At 39.8% G+C, this 13,235-nt stretch overlaps 1 protein-coding gene across 1 annotated transcript in view; it reads left to right on the top strand.

Moving 5' to 3' along the window:
* The window catches only part of LOC124795609 (cilia- and flagella-associated protein 157-like), a 133,443-nt gene that overhangs the window by 86,215 nt on the left and 33,993 nt on the right, over positions 1-13,235 (top strand). Inside the window, exons 6-7 of the mRNA XM_047259680.1 lie at positions 9,027-9,170; positions 9,274-9,555. Of these exons, the coding sequence (XP_047115636.1) occupies positions 9,027-9,170; positions 9,274-9,555 (426 nt within the window). The remainder of the gene's footprint in view (positions 1-9,026; positions 9,171-9,273; positions 9,556-13,235) is intronic.

Below are 13,235 nucleotides of genomic sequence, written 5' to 3'. Positions count from 1 at the left end.
TCTATGGTAGTGCTAGAATGATTCATTTCACGTGTAGGGGAGTGGATTGTAATCTCCAAATTATTGGCTGTTAATATGTTCATCAGCTCAGATTTTGAAGTGCTTCGCTTATTAAAGTCTACATTTAGGTCTCCACATATAAGAACTCCTTTTCGATTTGTTACTACTTTATTTAGTAAAGTATCAAGCCGAGTGTTGAATTTTTTTAGGTGTGTATCTGGAGATCTATATAAACATATTACAATTAACTTGAATGCTGGAATTTCTATGCTTGATATTTCAAAATCTTTCTCAGTTTTTAAGGATTCAACATTGTCTAAGTTATTGAATTCGATATCTTTCTTTATGTATATGCAGTTCCCTTCATGTGTAAACTTATTTCTACAAGTTTGTGCTGCTAACACATAATCTGTTATTTTCACTGTCTTTAACTCATTTTCTTTTAGCCAGTGATCAGTTAAGCACAGTATATTAACGTATCTGAGTTCACTTGATAGCAAGATTTCAAGCTCTCTTACTTTATTCCTAAGTGACTGTATATTCTGATGGAGAAGAGTGTCCTGGTGAGATTTTTGGTTTGTTCTGATTGTACTTGGTTGACCACTTACCTTCATTCCTGAATTTAAATTGTGTGAGAAATCTTCGTTCTCATCTAGAAGCGTGAGTTGGTTTTTTCCATTGGTCATAAGAAAATGTCCTGATGGTGAAAAGGGGCAGTTCTCCATCTCTCTGGTCATTTTACTTGTGTGGTCGATGTTGAGGTGGTTTCCGGTTTTGCTGCAAGGACTGCTACTGGAGGTGGTGTTGATAGGTGCACTAGTTATCCTAATTTGGTCTTGAGGCTTTTTGGGAATAAAAAATCTTGTAGATGACATGGTCACCTTACATTTCTTCTCACTGGAATTGCTGAACTTCCTCCTGTTGCTGGGGTGGTAGTAGTTGATTGTTGGTGTTCACTGATACATGTAAAATTAGATGTCCTTGTTGATACTTTTGAGACTGGATCTGCTGATGTCCTTAGTGGGTCTCCTGCAGGTACTGCTTCTGGTTTCCAGTGCCCAGTTCTTCTTGTTGTATCTTGAATATCTTCGGGCGTGGAACTTGGTTCTGCTGCTTTTTTTGGGTTAGATGCATTTGCCGGTATCACAGCTTGGTTTAGCTCATGGTAGTTTTGTTTCACTGCGTCTTCTTTGAGTGATGAAGGTGTAGTACAGCTCCTTTTTGTGCCTGCTCATTTATCTTTCATAACTATTGAGTTGGATAAGTCCGTTTCTGCTGCTGATTTTTCTTGTGTTTTCACTGTCATATTTGCTGAATGGTCTCCACATTGTATGTATGTTAGAGCCGGTATTTGCAGATTGGCACTTACTCCTAGTTGTAAATGTCTACATAATTTCTCTTTGCCTTCCATTCGCAAGTGAAGTCCATGCTTTGTATAATCGCTTCTACTGAGGAATGTATTGACGTCCACTACCATTACATGCTCATGACTACCAACAAGTTATCAGTTAGGATGAATGGGCATAGACAGATTGTATAGAGTGGCAACACACAATATCCTGTTGCAGAAAATGCTCTACAATATAACAGTCACGACGTCTGTACCTGTTTCGCTACACATGCCATCTGGATTCTTCATCCTGACACCCAGCTTCTCAGAACTCCACAGGTGGAAACTGATGTTACAACATGTCATTGGTTCTTGCCACCCACCTGGCATATGTGTTAATTTATTCCTTTCAATAACTATTCCTTGCTTCACACACTTTTAGTTTTCTATATCGTTTATTTTCTGACTTGTGTATTCCCCCATGCCCCACCTCTGCCAACATATAAAACACTTAGCATTCTGCTCTTATTAGCTCTTGCATGATTTTTGTCAGTAATCTCTGTCTTGCTTGTTACCCTGTCTTCCACCTTTAAGCTCTCAGGTTTTTAAATCTCATCCAATGCAGTTCCCAGCAATAAGCCTTTCCTTCTTATTCCATTTGGTAAACCTCCTCCAAACCTGGAGTTCTGGGTGACTTTTCCATAACTGTCCCCATTTCCTAAACTATGCCAGTCCTTCCCCCTCAACCCTTCTGCCAGAAGAATGAGCCACTGGCTCTAAAGTGCACATTTTCATAACTTTTATATGTGTTTTCTCTTGTCGTCACTTGGTGAGTAGATATTTTGCCTATCCAATCATATTACATTTTCAAAAATTGATTTTTCATTCACATGTCAGAGATTTTATCTGTAAGTTAATCAAAGGACTGATTTTATAACTCATGAAAATCAACAGTAATTTGACAAACTGTTAATATCCTTGTAATAAAACGGAATACAATTTCCATTTGGAAAAAATGAATTCTGCAATTTTGGAGGAGTCTGCACATTTCTTTTGTCCATCAGTTATCAGCAAGTGCATTTGTATTTAACACATACTAAAATGAAAATATTATGATATATATATATATATGTCATTATGTTCCACAAATATTATGGCATTAATATGACATGAGGTATGATGAATGCAACAAGAGGAATGAAAATTTTTGCCAGAGCATGACTTAAACCTGGATTTACCACTTTTCACAAGCAACCACTTTAGCCTTCAGGCATCCGAGCACACCTCCATGCCTAACAGATACTTTCATTGTCACTAGTTTTTCTTATGAACAAAGGAGGTGATTCTTTATTGTGGGTTACAACCACCACAGAAATTAGTAAGCTGGTCAATTGTGACTTAACTTGTACAAGAGATGTATATCAACTGGAAATCAGTGAAGATCCAATGACATGAAATGATATTATTGAAAAAACATTCAGAGATACTGAACTACATTGTAATGATCATGTCATGATTACTGAATATATGTGCTAGAGCAAGACTAGAACCAAGATTTCCTGTTTATTGTGGCAGTTGGCTTAATAGTTATGCTACCTAATCACAGGTATGATACAAATTTTCATTTTCACTGTAGCCATCTGTTATTTCTGAACAAACATAGATGGTTCTCCATTCTAGAACAGGATCGATATAGGAATGTATATGATGGACGATTGAGGCTACCCTGCCACATGGGATGTATTCCATTTGAATTAGCTTACCTGAAATGAAGTGGATGGAATTGATGAGGATGAAACTGGTGAAGATGTAATGACATGAAATGATATCTGTGAAGACCATTCAAAAATGCTGGACCTGTAATGTATAGAATGACAAATGAAAATTGGTACCAGATGCGGACCTGAAATCACATTTTCTGCTTTTAGCAAGCAGTTGCCTTAACTGTTGGGCTACCTGAGCATTTCTCCAAGGCTGACTTAAACATTCATTGTTGCTAATGTGTCTTTTTAGTTCCAAATGCTACAACAAGAGATTATCATATTTGAGAATGGTATAGTTTTTTTTATTTATTGTGTTGAATTAATTACATTCATCCTCTGGGGACACTGCCTTAATGTTGTACTGTCCAAGCGGGCAAGGAGGTTTGCGTGCTCTGGATCCGGAGGACTAAGCTGGACAGGCCAAAGGGGAGGAGCCAGACAAAGCGTGGCCCACAACAACCTATTGATATCCTGTATCCTATCCTATCCTTTTTCCTTATCATTCTCAATTAAAATTATAGTATGAAAAGGGCAACGACTTGAGGAGCAGAAGAAGACAGCCCGTCATTTCAAAAGAAGATTTGGTGGATCTCAATGGTGTTCAAGATGGATGAACCTTCTCACAACAGAGTGGCGTCTGTCCTCCAGTGAAGAAGCCACAAAAGGCATCTGATCCCAGTAGGGCAGCCTGATTACATCCTCTGGGGCTAACCACCTCAGTTGTAACCACACTACTGCAAATGTGGTAGCCAAAGTTGAAGCTTCGGCTTGTGAAGCAGTCATGAAGCATGTGATAATTACAAATATCCCCCAGGGGGCTAATCCCTCATTGACTCAGGTCAATGTAAGCAGGATATCGAATTCTGGGAAGCCTGCATCAAGTACGAAACAAAACTGCAAACTTACCAGTACCTCAAAATCCAGTCTAAATCATGGACACAAAATCAGACCGAAACAGACTTTTAAAATGGGAACCATAAACATACAGACAATGATGAAGGTGGGCAAGCTAAAGCAAGTTCTTGACAGTATGAAAGAACTTGGGATTGGCATACTGGCACTACAGGATACAAGATTCAGGGGCAAAAGCACAACGGAATCAGAGGGATGTGCAATTCTGAAAGGGAAACCCGGAGTTGGGGGGGGGGGCAAAGCAACATTTTATGTTTGGCACAGCCTTTGAAGTAGACCGTAGATACCAGGATAGTATTACTGTGTGGAAGGACATAAACGAGTGGCTGTCATATCTGACAATGAAAATAGGAAACAAAACCTATACACTATCAAATGCACATGCACCAAGAAATGATAAGAACAAAAAAGATGAAGCAGGACCTGAACATTTTTGGTCCACTTTGGATAGGGTAGTGACAGATGTGGACAAAAGAGGTGTCACTATTATGCTAGGAGTTTTTAACATGCAAATAGGCACAGGAAGGAAGTTAAGAGGTCCTGTGGGAGATTATCCAGCTCACAAGAGAACAAACAAGAATGGTGAGAGATTAGTGGACCTGTGTAGGAGACACAATATGCGAATAATGAGCACTCATTACAAAGCTAAGGCAAGCAAGAAAACAACGTGGTCAGCCCTGGAAACAGGATTGGGGAAAAACAGATAGACCATGTAGCAATCCATGACAAGAATCACAGAGAGATTATGAATACGAAAGTGAGGAAACATAGCAGGATGAACTTAGATCACTACCTTGTCATAATAAAATGCAGATGGATACCCAACGGACAAAGGAAACAAAGGACCATAAACACTCACAGAACTGACCTAGATCTTCTGAAAAAAACAACAGAGCGGAGTATGCAAAGAGAATGGTAGTTCAGAGTGACTGGAAGAGAGTGAGAGATATGATGGAAGAAGAGGCAGTGTGACTGGCTACTAACAACAACAAAGGGAAGCATGAGTGGTGGATGTATGTATGTGAGAATGTGGTCAAGACCAGGAGGAAAGCATTTATGAAATGGCAATTCTGTAAAAAGCAAGACGACTGGTTGAACTTCCAGAATGCAAGAAAAACTGCTGGCAAAACGATCAGAAATGCCAAGAGAAGTAGTTGGAATGAGAAACTTGAAGAAAGAAATGCAGCCTTCAAGAAACACAAATCACAAATCTTTTTCAAAGAAATGAAGAGCATAATTAAAGGCTTCAAGGCAAAAGAACCCTTTGTAATAGAACAAGATGGCACAATAAAAAATGGTGAGAAAGAGATGTGAGAGGAAATGGCTAGGTATTTTAGGGATTTGTTGAATGCACAAGCACTGACAGTAAAGTAGACACACTTACGCTCTAGTGACGAAAGTCAGGATAGTCTAGACAATACACCCACCAGGGCAGAAGTAGCAGAGGCAATTAAAAACCTCAAAAACAACATGGCAGCAGGCAATGATGGTATCTGTGCAGAAGCGATCAAGTGGGGTGGCCCTGAAATAGAAAGAAGTATGTACAGTATAATAGTGGATATCTGGAGAAATAAGAAAATACCCATAGACTAGAAAGAAGCCATTATAATACCACTACACAAGAAAGGGGACAAGAAAGTACTGGATAACCACAGGAGAATCTCTCTCTTAAACATAGGGTACAAGGTTTTGTTGAGAATCTTGCTGAACAGAGTTGAAGAACAACTGGGGCCAACAATAGGAGAGTACCAGTGTGGCTTTAAAAAAGGGAGGAACTGTACAGTACAGATATTGGGAATAAGAATGATAATAGAAGACAGACACAGGAAAGGAAAAGAGATAATAGTGACATTTGTGGACTTCCAAAAGGCCTACAATTCAGTTTCCAGAAGTACTCTGCTTATTGTGTAAGAAGATAGAGGAATGGATGCTACAACACATGCAATAATAAAGGAAATGTTAAGCAACAATACTGCCAGGATAAGGCATTGCAGTACACTGTCAGTCAGCTTCGAAATAAAAATAAGAGTCCGGCAAGGGGATGGGCTGTCACAAACTTTATCTAACCTGGTTTTGGAGAAAGTAGTGAGACAGTGAAGACAACTAAATAGTATCATGAAGATCAAAGGTGTGCAAATAGGGTACAAGGTTAAGCGTAACGGAACAGTGGACTCCCTGGCATTCGCAGATGACATGGCACTTTTAAATGAGACAGAACAAGAGGCAAAGACAGCACTAAAAATTCTAGCCAAAACAGCAGAAAAGGTTGGACTGAAGGTTGCATATAAGAAGACCAAGACATTGAATACTGAGTCTGACTGGAAGATAGATGGCCAAGTGGTTGAGAAAGTTAACAGTTTTCATTAAATGGGGGAGAAGATTACTGGTGGCATACAGAGCAACAGTAGTGCAGTGGTCAGGGCACAGCTTTTGCAGAAGCTTTGGCATGTGGTGGAAACGACATATGGCAAGACAAATCTGTCACAGAATGCCAAATTGTGACATTACACAGCAACTGTAAGAAATGCTACTCTGTATGCATCAGAAACGGTCACACTCAGCAAGAGAGCTTGTATACAGTTGGAGAAGGAGGAGTGGAAAATTTTGAGAGACATATGGGGCACCAAAAAACGTGGGTAAATCTGGATACACAGAACACGACAGGAATCGTATGAAAATGTTGAACCCATATCGAGCGAAATACAGAAGAGGAGATTATGATATGTTTGGCACATATTGAGAATGGATGAGGAGAGGTTGACTAAGAAGATATGGAATACAACATGTCATACAGGAAACAACTGGGTGAAGGAAGGCAGAGATGACTGGAAGGCTGTAGGAATAAAAGAAAGGAATCTGTAGGCAGTAGTACATGACAGGGAGAAGTATAAAGGGTTGGTGGATGGTCACAGGTGTCTGGACACCAAAATCAAAGTTGTCTTAACAGAAGAAGCGAGAGAATGAAGAGGTATTGGGAAGAAAGATGATGTGCAAAACAAGCCACATGTGATCCTGAAGGATCCTAATGAAGCAGAAGAAGAATAAGAATCAGTTACATTGCAGGTTTAGTATTTATGGTCAGTTATAATTGATATTGCTCAGTGTCACTAAATCTTCATAGAGTTCATCTGCACTTATTCTCTTCATTTCATTTTAATGAATGGAATTTAATTGATATTATTACTGTTGTAGGATAAGCTATGATCCTCCACCAAATCCATTCCCCCAGTGGTGCTACTCCCACATTTCCTGTGGAAGAGCCTCTGGCTTCAGTGTTTGGAATTAAAAGGATGCGGTAACAGTGGCAATGAAAATCTGATTCATCAGGCCTCTAGGTGTGCTGAGACAGCGAAATGGTTAAGGTGACTGTTTGCAAGAAAGAGTATATCTGGATTCTGGCTCTTAACTTTCATTAGTCACACCAAATTTCATTACATTGGCGTTCAGGATTTCTGAGTGTCCTTCACTTACAGAATTTCATTCAATTCATTCATCTCAGTTCCACCTATTTCATATTAGTGAGGCAGATTCAGTTCACACATATCCATTGTGGCAGTGTAATTCATGAACCTCCATCATATCCATTCCTCATTTGTTCCTACTGCAAAATGAAGAGCCACGTGGTCTCAGGTGCCTCATCAAGGTTTGCGCAGCTCCCCCGTCGGAGGTTCGAGTCCTCCCTTGGGCATGGCTGTGTGTTGTTCAAGTAGTGTGTAAGCCTAGGGACTGATGATGGTTGGTTGGTTGTTTTGGGGAAGGAGACCAGACAGCGTGGTCATCGGTCTCAACAGATTAGGGAAGGATGGGGAAGGAAGTCGGCCGTACCCTTTCAGAGGAACCATCCCGGCATTTGCGTGGAGTGATTTAGGGAAATCACGGAAAACCTAAATCAGGATGGCCGGACACGGGATTGAACCGTCGTCCTCCCGAATGCGAGTCCAGTGTTGAACCATTGCGCCACCTCGCTCGGTAGGGACTGATGACATCAGCAATTTGGTCCCATAGGCACTTACCTCCACCACCATTAAAATGAAGACCACATAAGTTTGTTTGGAAGTAATAGGAAGAACACAAGAAATGATGAAAATTTGTGTCAACCCTCAAGGCACACTCAGATAGACTAATGGTTAATTTAAATGAGTGAAAAGCAGGAAATTCAGGTTCAAGCCCTGCCCTGGCACAAATTTTCATTAATCAAAGCATGTCTTAATTTGAGATTGCACAAATCAATTTATATAAATATTAAGTTTACTGCCAACACAGTAGCACTACACAAAACTACCATGTGAAAACCAGTAGCACTGCAAGCCATTTGTGTAATCTGTTCACAGCAGAAAACTATGTACCCTGTAGTGAACAATGTCTCTCAAAGTAACAGTAGAAAGTCACTAAGTTGAATGATTTTGTTGTCATCGCCCACTTCTTTCTCCTGCAATTTGTATGGAAATTGTTTACATAGGTAATGTTTGTGCATTTGGAAACCATTCCACTCATTAAATATTGTCCACATAAATTGCACCAAGTTTAGTTGATTTGTTATAGTTTTCTTTCTTGTTGATTTGTAATTTTTTGCTTGCTATGATTTTGATAAAAGAGATAAACTCCGCCTCTTGCAGTCAAGCACCAAAAGTGCATTTGCAGGGAGCCGCTACACTATGTGGCCATTAACACTTAAAGGAAGGGGATAAATTGAGAGTTAAACATTCTGTCGACAATGAGGTCATTAGAGAAGGAGCACAAATTCAGATTAGGGAAAGATGGGAAAGGACATCAGGCATGCCCTATTCAAAGGAATCATTTGCATTAAGTAGTTTAGGAAACCTAAAACTGGATGGTTGGACGGGAATTCGAACCATCATTCTCCCAAATGCAAGTCCAGTATGCTAACCATTGTGCCACTTTGCTCGGTACTAATAATTAACAATTCAAGACCCTTTCTGTTTTGTGTGTGATAATTTGACTCAATATATAAGTGCATTTTGAATAAGTGCTTGGTTGTGTATTCAGTGATGATGTTTCAGCTTGACAAGATGTTAGAGACCAACAAATACTTGAAGATAGAAAATGAAATGCTGAAAGAGAAAAATATGGACTTGAAAACAAAAATGAAACTTTATGAAGCAGAGAAACATCAAGCTCTCACTATGTGTGTTGAGCAACAAACAGTATGTATGATTAACATTTGTGTTGTAAATTGTAATAAATATTTGAGAATAAGAACCAAATCAAAGTAATTTATCCTGTAACATTAATACTCATAATTACCAGCGGATTGAAACTTTAACAAGCCAACAACAGAGAATGGAGCAAGAGAGAGAGAAACTGCAAGCAGAGGCAAATACTGCAGCCACACTCCAGCAAGAATTAAATGAGCTTAAGGAAGAGGCTAATGAGAGAAACAGTCAGCTGAAGGCAACACAGCAGGAATTACAAAAGGCACTTAGAAAACAAAACGAGCTAAATAATAAAATAGCGGAGGCTCAAATGTGGTCTGATAAGCTTGAAAATGTGCTGCAGAGCGCAGTTACTGCAATCAAAGAAGCTCTAATGGTAAGTAAATATTCATTGTACTTTGCCTTCTACTTATTTTCAGTAGATATTCCTTTAGATCTATTACCTTCAATTAAAAATTATTGCAGTATTTAAGTAGATAGAATTGTTTATGATAAATTAACTTCCTTACTGACTCATGTAGCTCATGGCTATGTGCACACCTTTCTAATTGATGCCATATGGACTGCTTGTGTCTGATGTTGGTTAACTCTACTTCATGACTGAGTTGAGTGTCCCTGTAGTGCATTGTTAATTGTTGTTGCTGGTGGCAATAGTGATGATCTTGATAATAATGTGAGTGTTAAATCTGGAGCTTGTATATAAGCTACTCCCCTCAAATAGCATCAAGGAAACCAACGAGCTTACCAACCACATTCCGCAGGCATCATATCATGATCACCTGTGATTCCTCTGCTCCATAAGACACTGTGGAGAGGTAGGATAATAAGTAATTTTATATCTCTGCTTCTATTTTCTTTGTAACTCAGATTCTAGAGCTGAAAACCTTTTTCATCAGCAGAATCTGAAGTGGCTACTTTTGAACTGAGTTTCACTGTATAAATGTGTATGATAGTTTATTTTCAATGTTCTCTGCCCACCAACTCCCAGCACATGGACAGATGAGGGGTGAGAGGTGGCACTGGGAGGTGGGGGGGGGGGGGGGGGGGTGGACAAGCCATGCTTTCGTCATGTGGTACGGGCACTACAATGGAACTAGCTGCTTCACATAACACATCTGTGAAAGTAAAAACTGAACAGGAGCCTAACAGAATTCTTGAAATAAAAATTGACAGGTTCATTTTGAATGATGGTGCTTATTGCTACTAATTCTGTATTCATACTCATAGACAATTCAAAATTAAAAAAGCCAGTAGTTTTGAACTTATATTCTATCTATAAAAATGATAAAATGTTAAACATTTAATTTCATTTATAAGGTTGAATTGTAGGTACGCATAAATCACTCGGAATCATTCTCATTACATTCTTCATCTGTGCATCATTCTATACTACTGATGCTCCTGTCTGATTCAGCAGGATCAAAAATGATTTTGTCTGTTGCAGGTACAACAATGTCATGCCTCCAGTAATCTTCCTCTAGTTGTTGAATCTTCCTACTGTATCATTCTCACTTATCTGCAGCTACTGGCAGAAGGGCTTCACTGGCAATCTTAAGCAGGGAGTCATGCCGAGCTTCCTAAACAACCTTTTCCCTGCCACTCATTCCAGATTCACCACATTTAAATAACAATTATAAAGCAACAAGGAGACAACGATGTGGCCTTTATCTTTAGCTAGTTTATCAACCATGTATAACTTTTCAGTAGGTCTATGTTCTTAAATTAAAGAGAATCAAGCATGCTTCCTCACACTCTCATTGCAGGGGACATGCCCTTTTTATAGCCATTGCAGCCTTGTTCTGTCTGTTATGGTATGAAGCATTGTCCATCACTATGACTGCCTGTGGTGGAATATTTGAGAGAACCATATTCTCTTATCACCTTTCAAAGATTTCAAAATTCATTCGACTATGGAAGTCAGCCTTTGTGGATTTAGCACAAAACTTTAGTTAGGTCTCCCCAATGAACCCCTTTCTGATCAAACACTTCCAATAATAAGTTTCGTAGAGGGAGTTCCTGTCCCAAATACCAACAACATCATCCTTGTATCTACATTTCTGTCTGATTACTGTCTATCTAGGTTTCACTGAGATAGATTATTTCTGTGGCTACTTTCCTAATATGTTTCATTTTTATAATGAAACATAACCACAAATCAATAATATCTCCACATTCTAGCATTGAAGGTCCCTGATTATACACATTTTGCCTTGTGAATCCCATTAACAACAAAACATTACTCAGAGGTTCAATACATCAAGTCCAGTTGATCTTTTCCTTGAGTACTAGCTAAAGTTTCCACAGAATGAGATCAGTTTTCTGCACCAAGGATATGTCATCAGTTGTAAGCCCCAGCTCTCCAACTGGATTTTACCATGCAGTCCAGTCACATTAATGTGACCACCATCTATGTTTGATGTCAGCGTGCAATGACCACTCACAGACAGCAGGTGGCAGCAGTAGCTGTGGAGGGTAAAAAAAGCATGCAGGGAGACATGGAAAACAGTGCAGTCACTGTCATAATGAGGAATGGAGCAATTTATCTGATGTCCAAAGGGGCATGATCATTGGCTTTGGGGCCAGGGGTGGAAGAATTTTGAAACAGCTAACTTTTTAAACTGTTCGTGTGCCACCACGGTTAAAATATACTGTGCATGGCAATATGGCGCTATTCAAAACTGGTGCCGAGGCAACTCTTGTGTGCCATAGGTCATAAATGAGATGGGTCAACAACAGCTGCGGAGATGTGTATGGGGGAATAGACATGCAACTGTTGAGCAGCTAACCACCCAGATGAATGAAGTAGCTACCAACAGTTCTCCTCAGTGGCCATTCAGTGAATGTTGCTGCCTATGGGCCTCAGTAGCAGGTGCTTGGTTCATGCACCCATGCTGACTGCCATTTGTTGGTGACAAAGGGTGCTATATGCATGCCAGTACCATAACTGGGTGTCCACTGACCGGCAACAGATGGCCTTTTCAGATGAATCACAAATTTATGCTCCATCGAACAGTTGGCCGCTGGCCATGAAATGACAGATGTCATGAAATGTTTGAAAAGCAAATAGCCTGCAACAATTGTCAGAAGGGTCCAGGCCGGATGAGGGAGTGTTATGCTCCAAGGAAAGTTTTTGTCATTCGGAAAGGCACAATGGATCAACACAAGTATGCATATATCCTTGGGGGTCATGTACCAGCCAAGAGTCTGTGGGACCTTGTTCCTCAACCACGAAACCTAGTACAGGTGGCCATGCTACTGAAGTCAGCATGGCGCCACACCCCTGTCACTACATTACAGAACCTCAGTGACTCTCTTCCTGCAAGTTTCACAGCAGTCTGCGCTGCAAAAGATGGTTATTCAGGCTTCTGACGGATGGTCACATTAATGTGTCTGGACAGTGTAGTAGATTTTGGGCCACATGAAACCAAATTTGTTAAAAATTTCAGAACAGGACTTCGTTCTATGCAGAAATGTATTTAAAACTAAGGAAATCTGCACCAGAGGTTTCTACAGTGAATAATAGTTTTTACGCATTAAACGAAATGACTATTTTATCATAATTCAGACATAGTGCAAGGCAGTTTCAAAGCAGACTTGAACAGAAATTTACTTCTTTTTTGCAGGAGTTCCGATGATTTCCGGGATTATCTTTGCAGAGATTCGTAATTCTTCTCATAGAGCTGAGGCTTGCTCTTGTATATTTCACTGTTCATCTAACTGGCAGATAGAGAGAGGGTGGAGCTAATCTTTACTTTCGCTCTCCTCCACACAACATTTGGTGACATTACTAATTGTTTTTCTAGCTCCATTCCATACACCATCTTCCACTTATCTAAGGAGTGAAAAGAGTAACTGGTGCTGCCCACGATGGGCCAGAAACCACTTTGTCACTCATCAAGAGATGTATTAAAATGTGACACAGAACAAGATCGTATGACAGTCGTTTCACAGTAGCTGTATATGCAAGGTTCTGTATTACTAGATCACTAATGTTGGCAGCAGCTCGACACACAACATTATTGAGCTGAAGTGAACAACTTAACTCTAACTTCTGCT

This window comes from Schistocerca piceifrons, chromosome 4 (genome assembly GCF_021461385.2).
Source record: "Schistocerca piceifrons isolate TAMUIC-IGC-003096 chromosome 4, iqSchPice1.1, whole genome shotgun sequence".
NCBI lineage: Eukaryota > Metazoa > Arthropoda > Insecta > Orthoptera > Acrididae > Schistocerca > Schistocerca piceifrons.
Note: the sequence above shows the minus strand (reverse complement) of the source record. Positions and strands in the feature narration are given on the sequence as shown.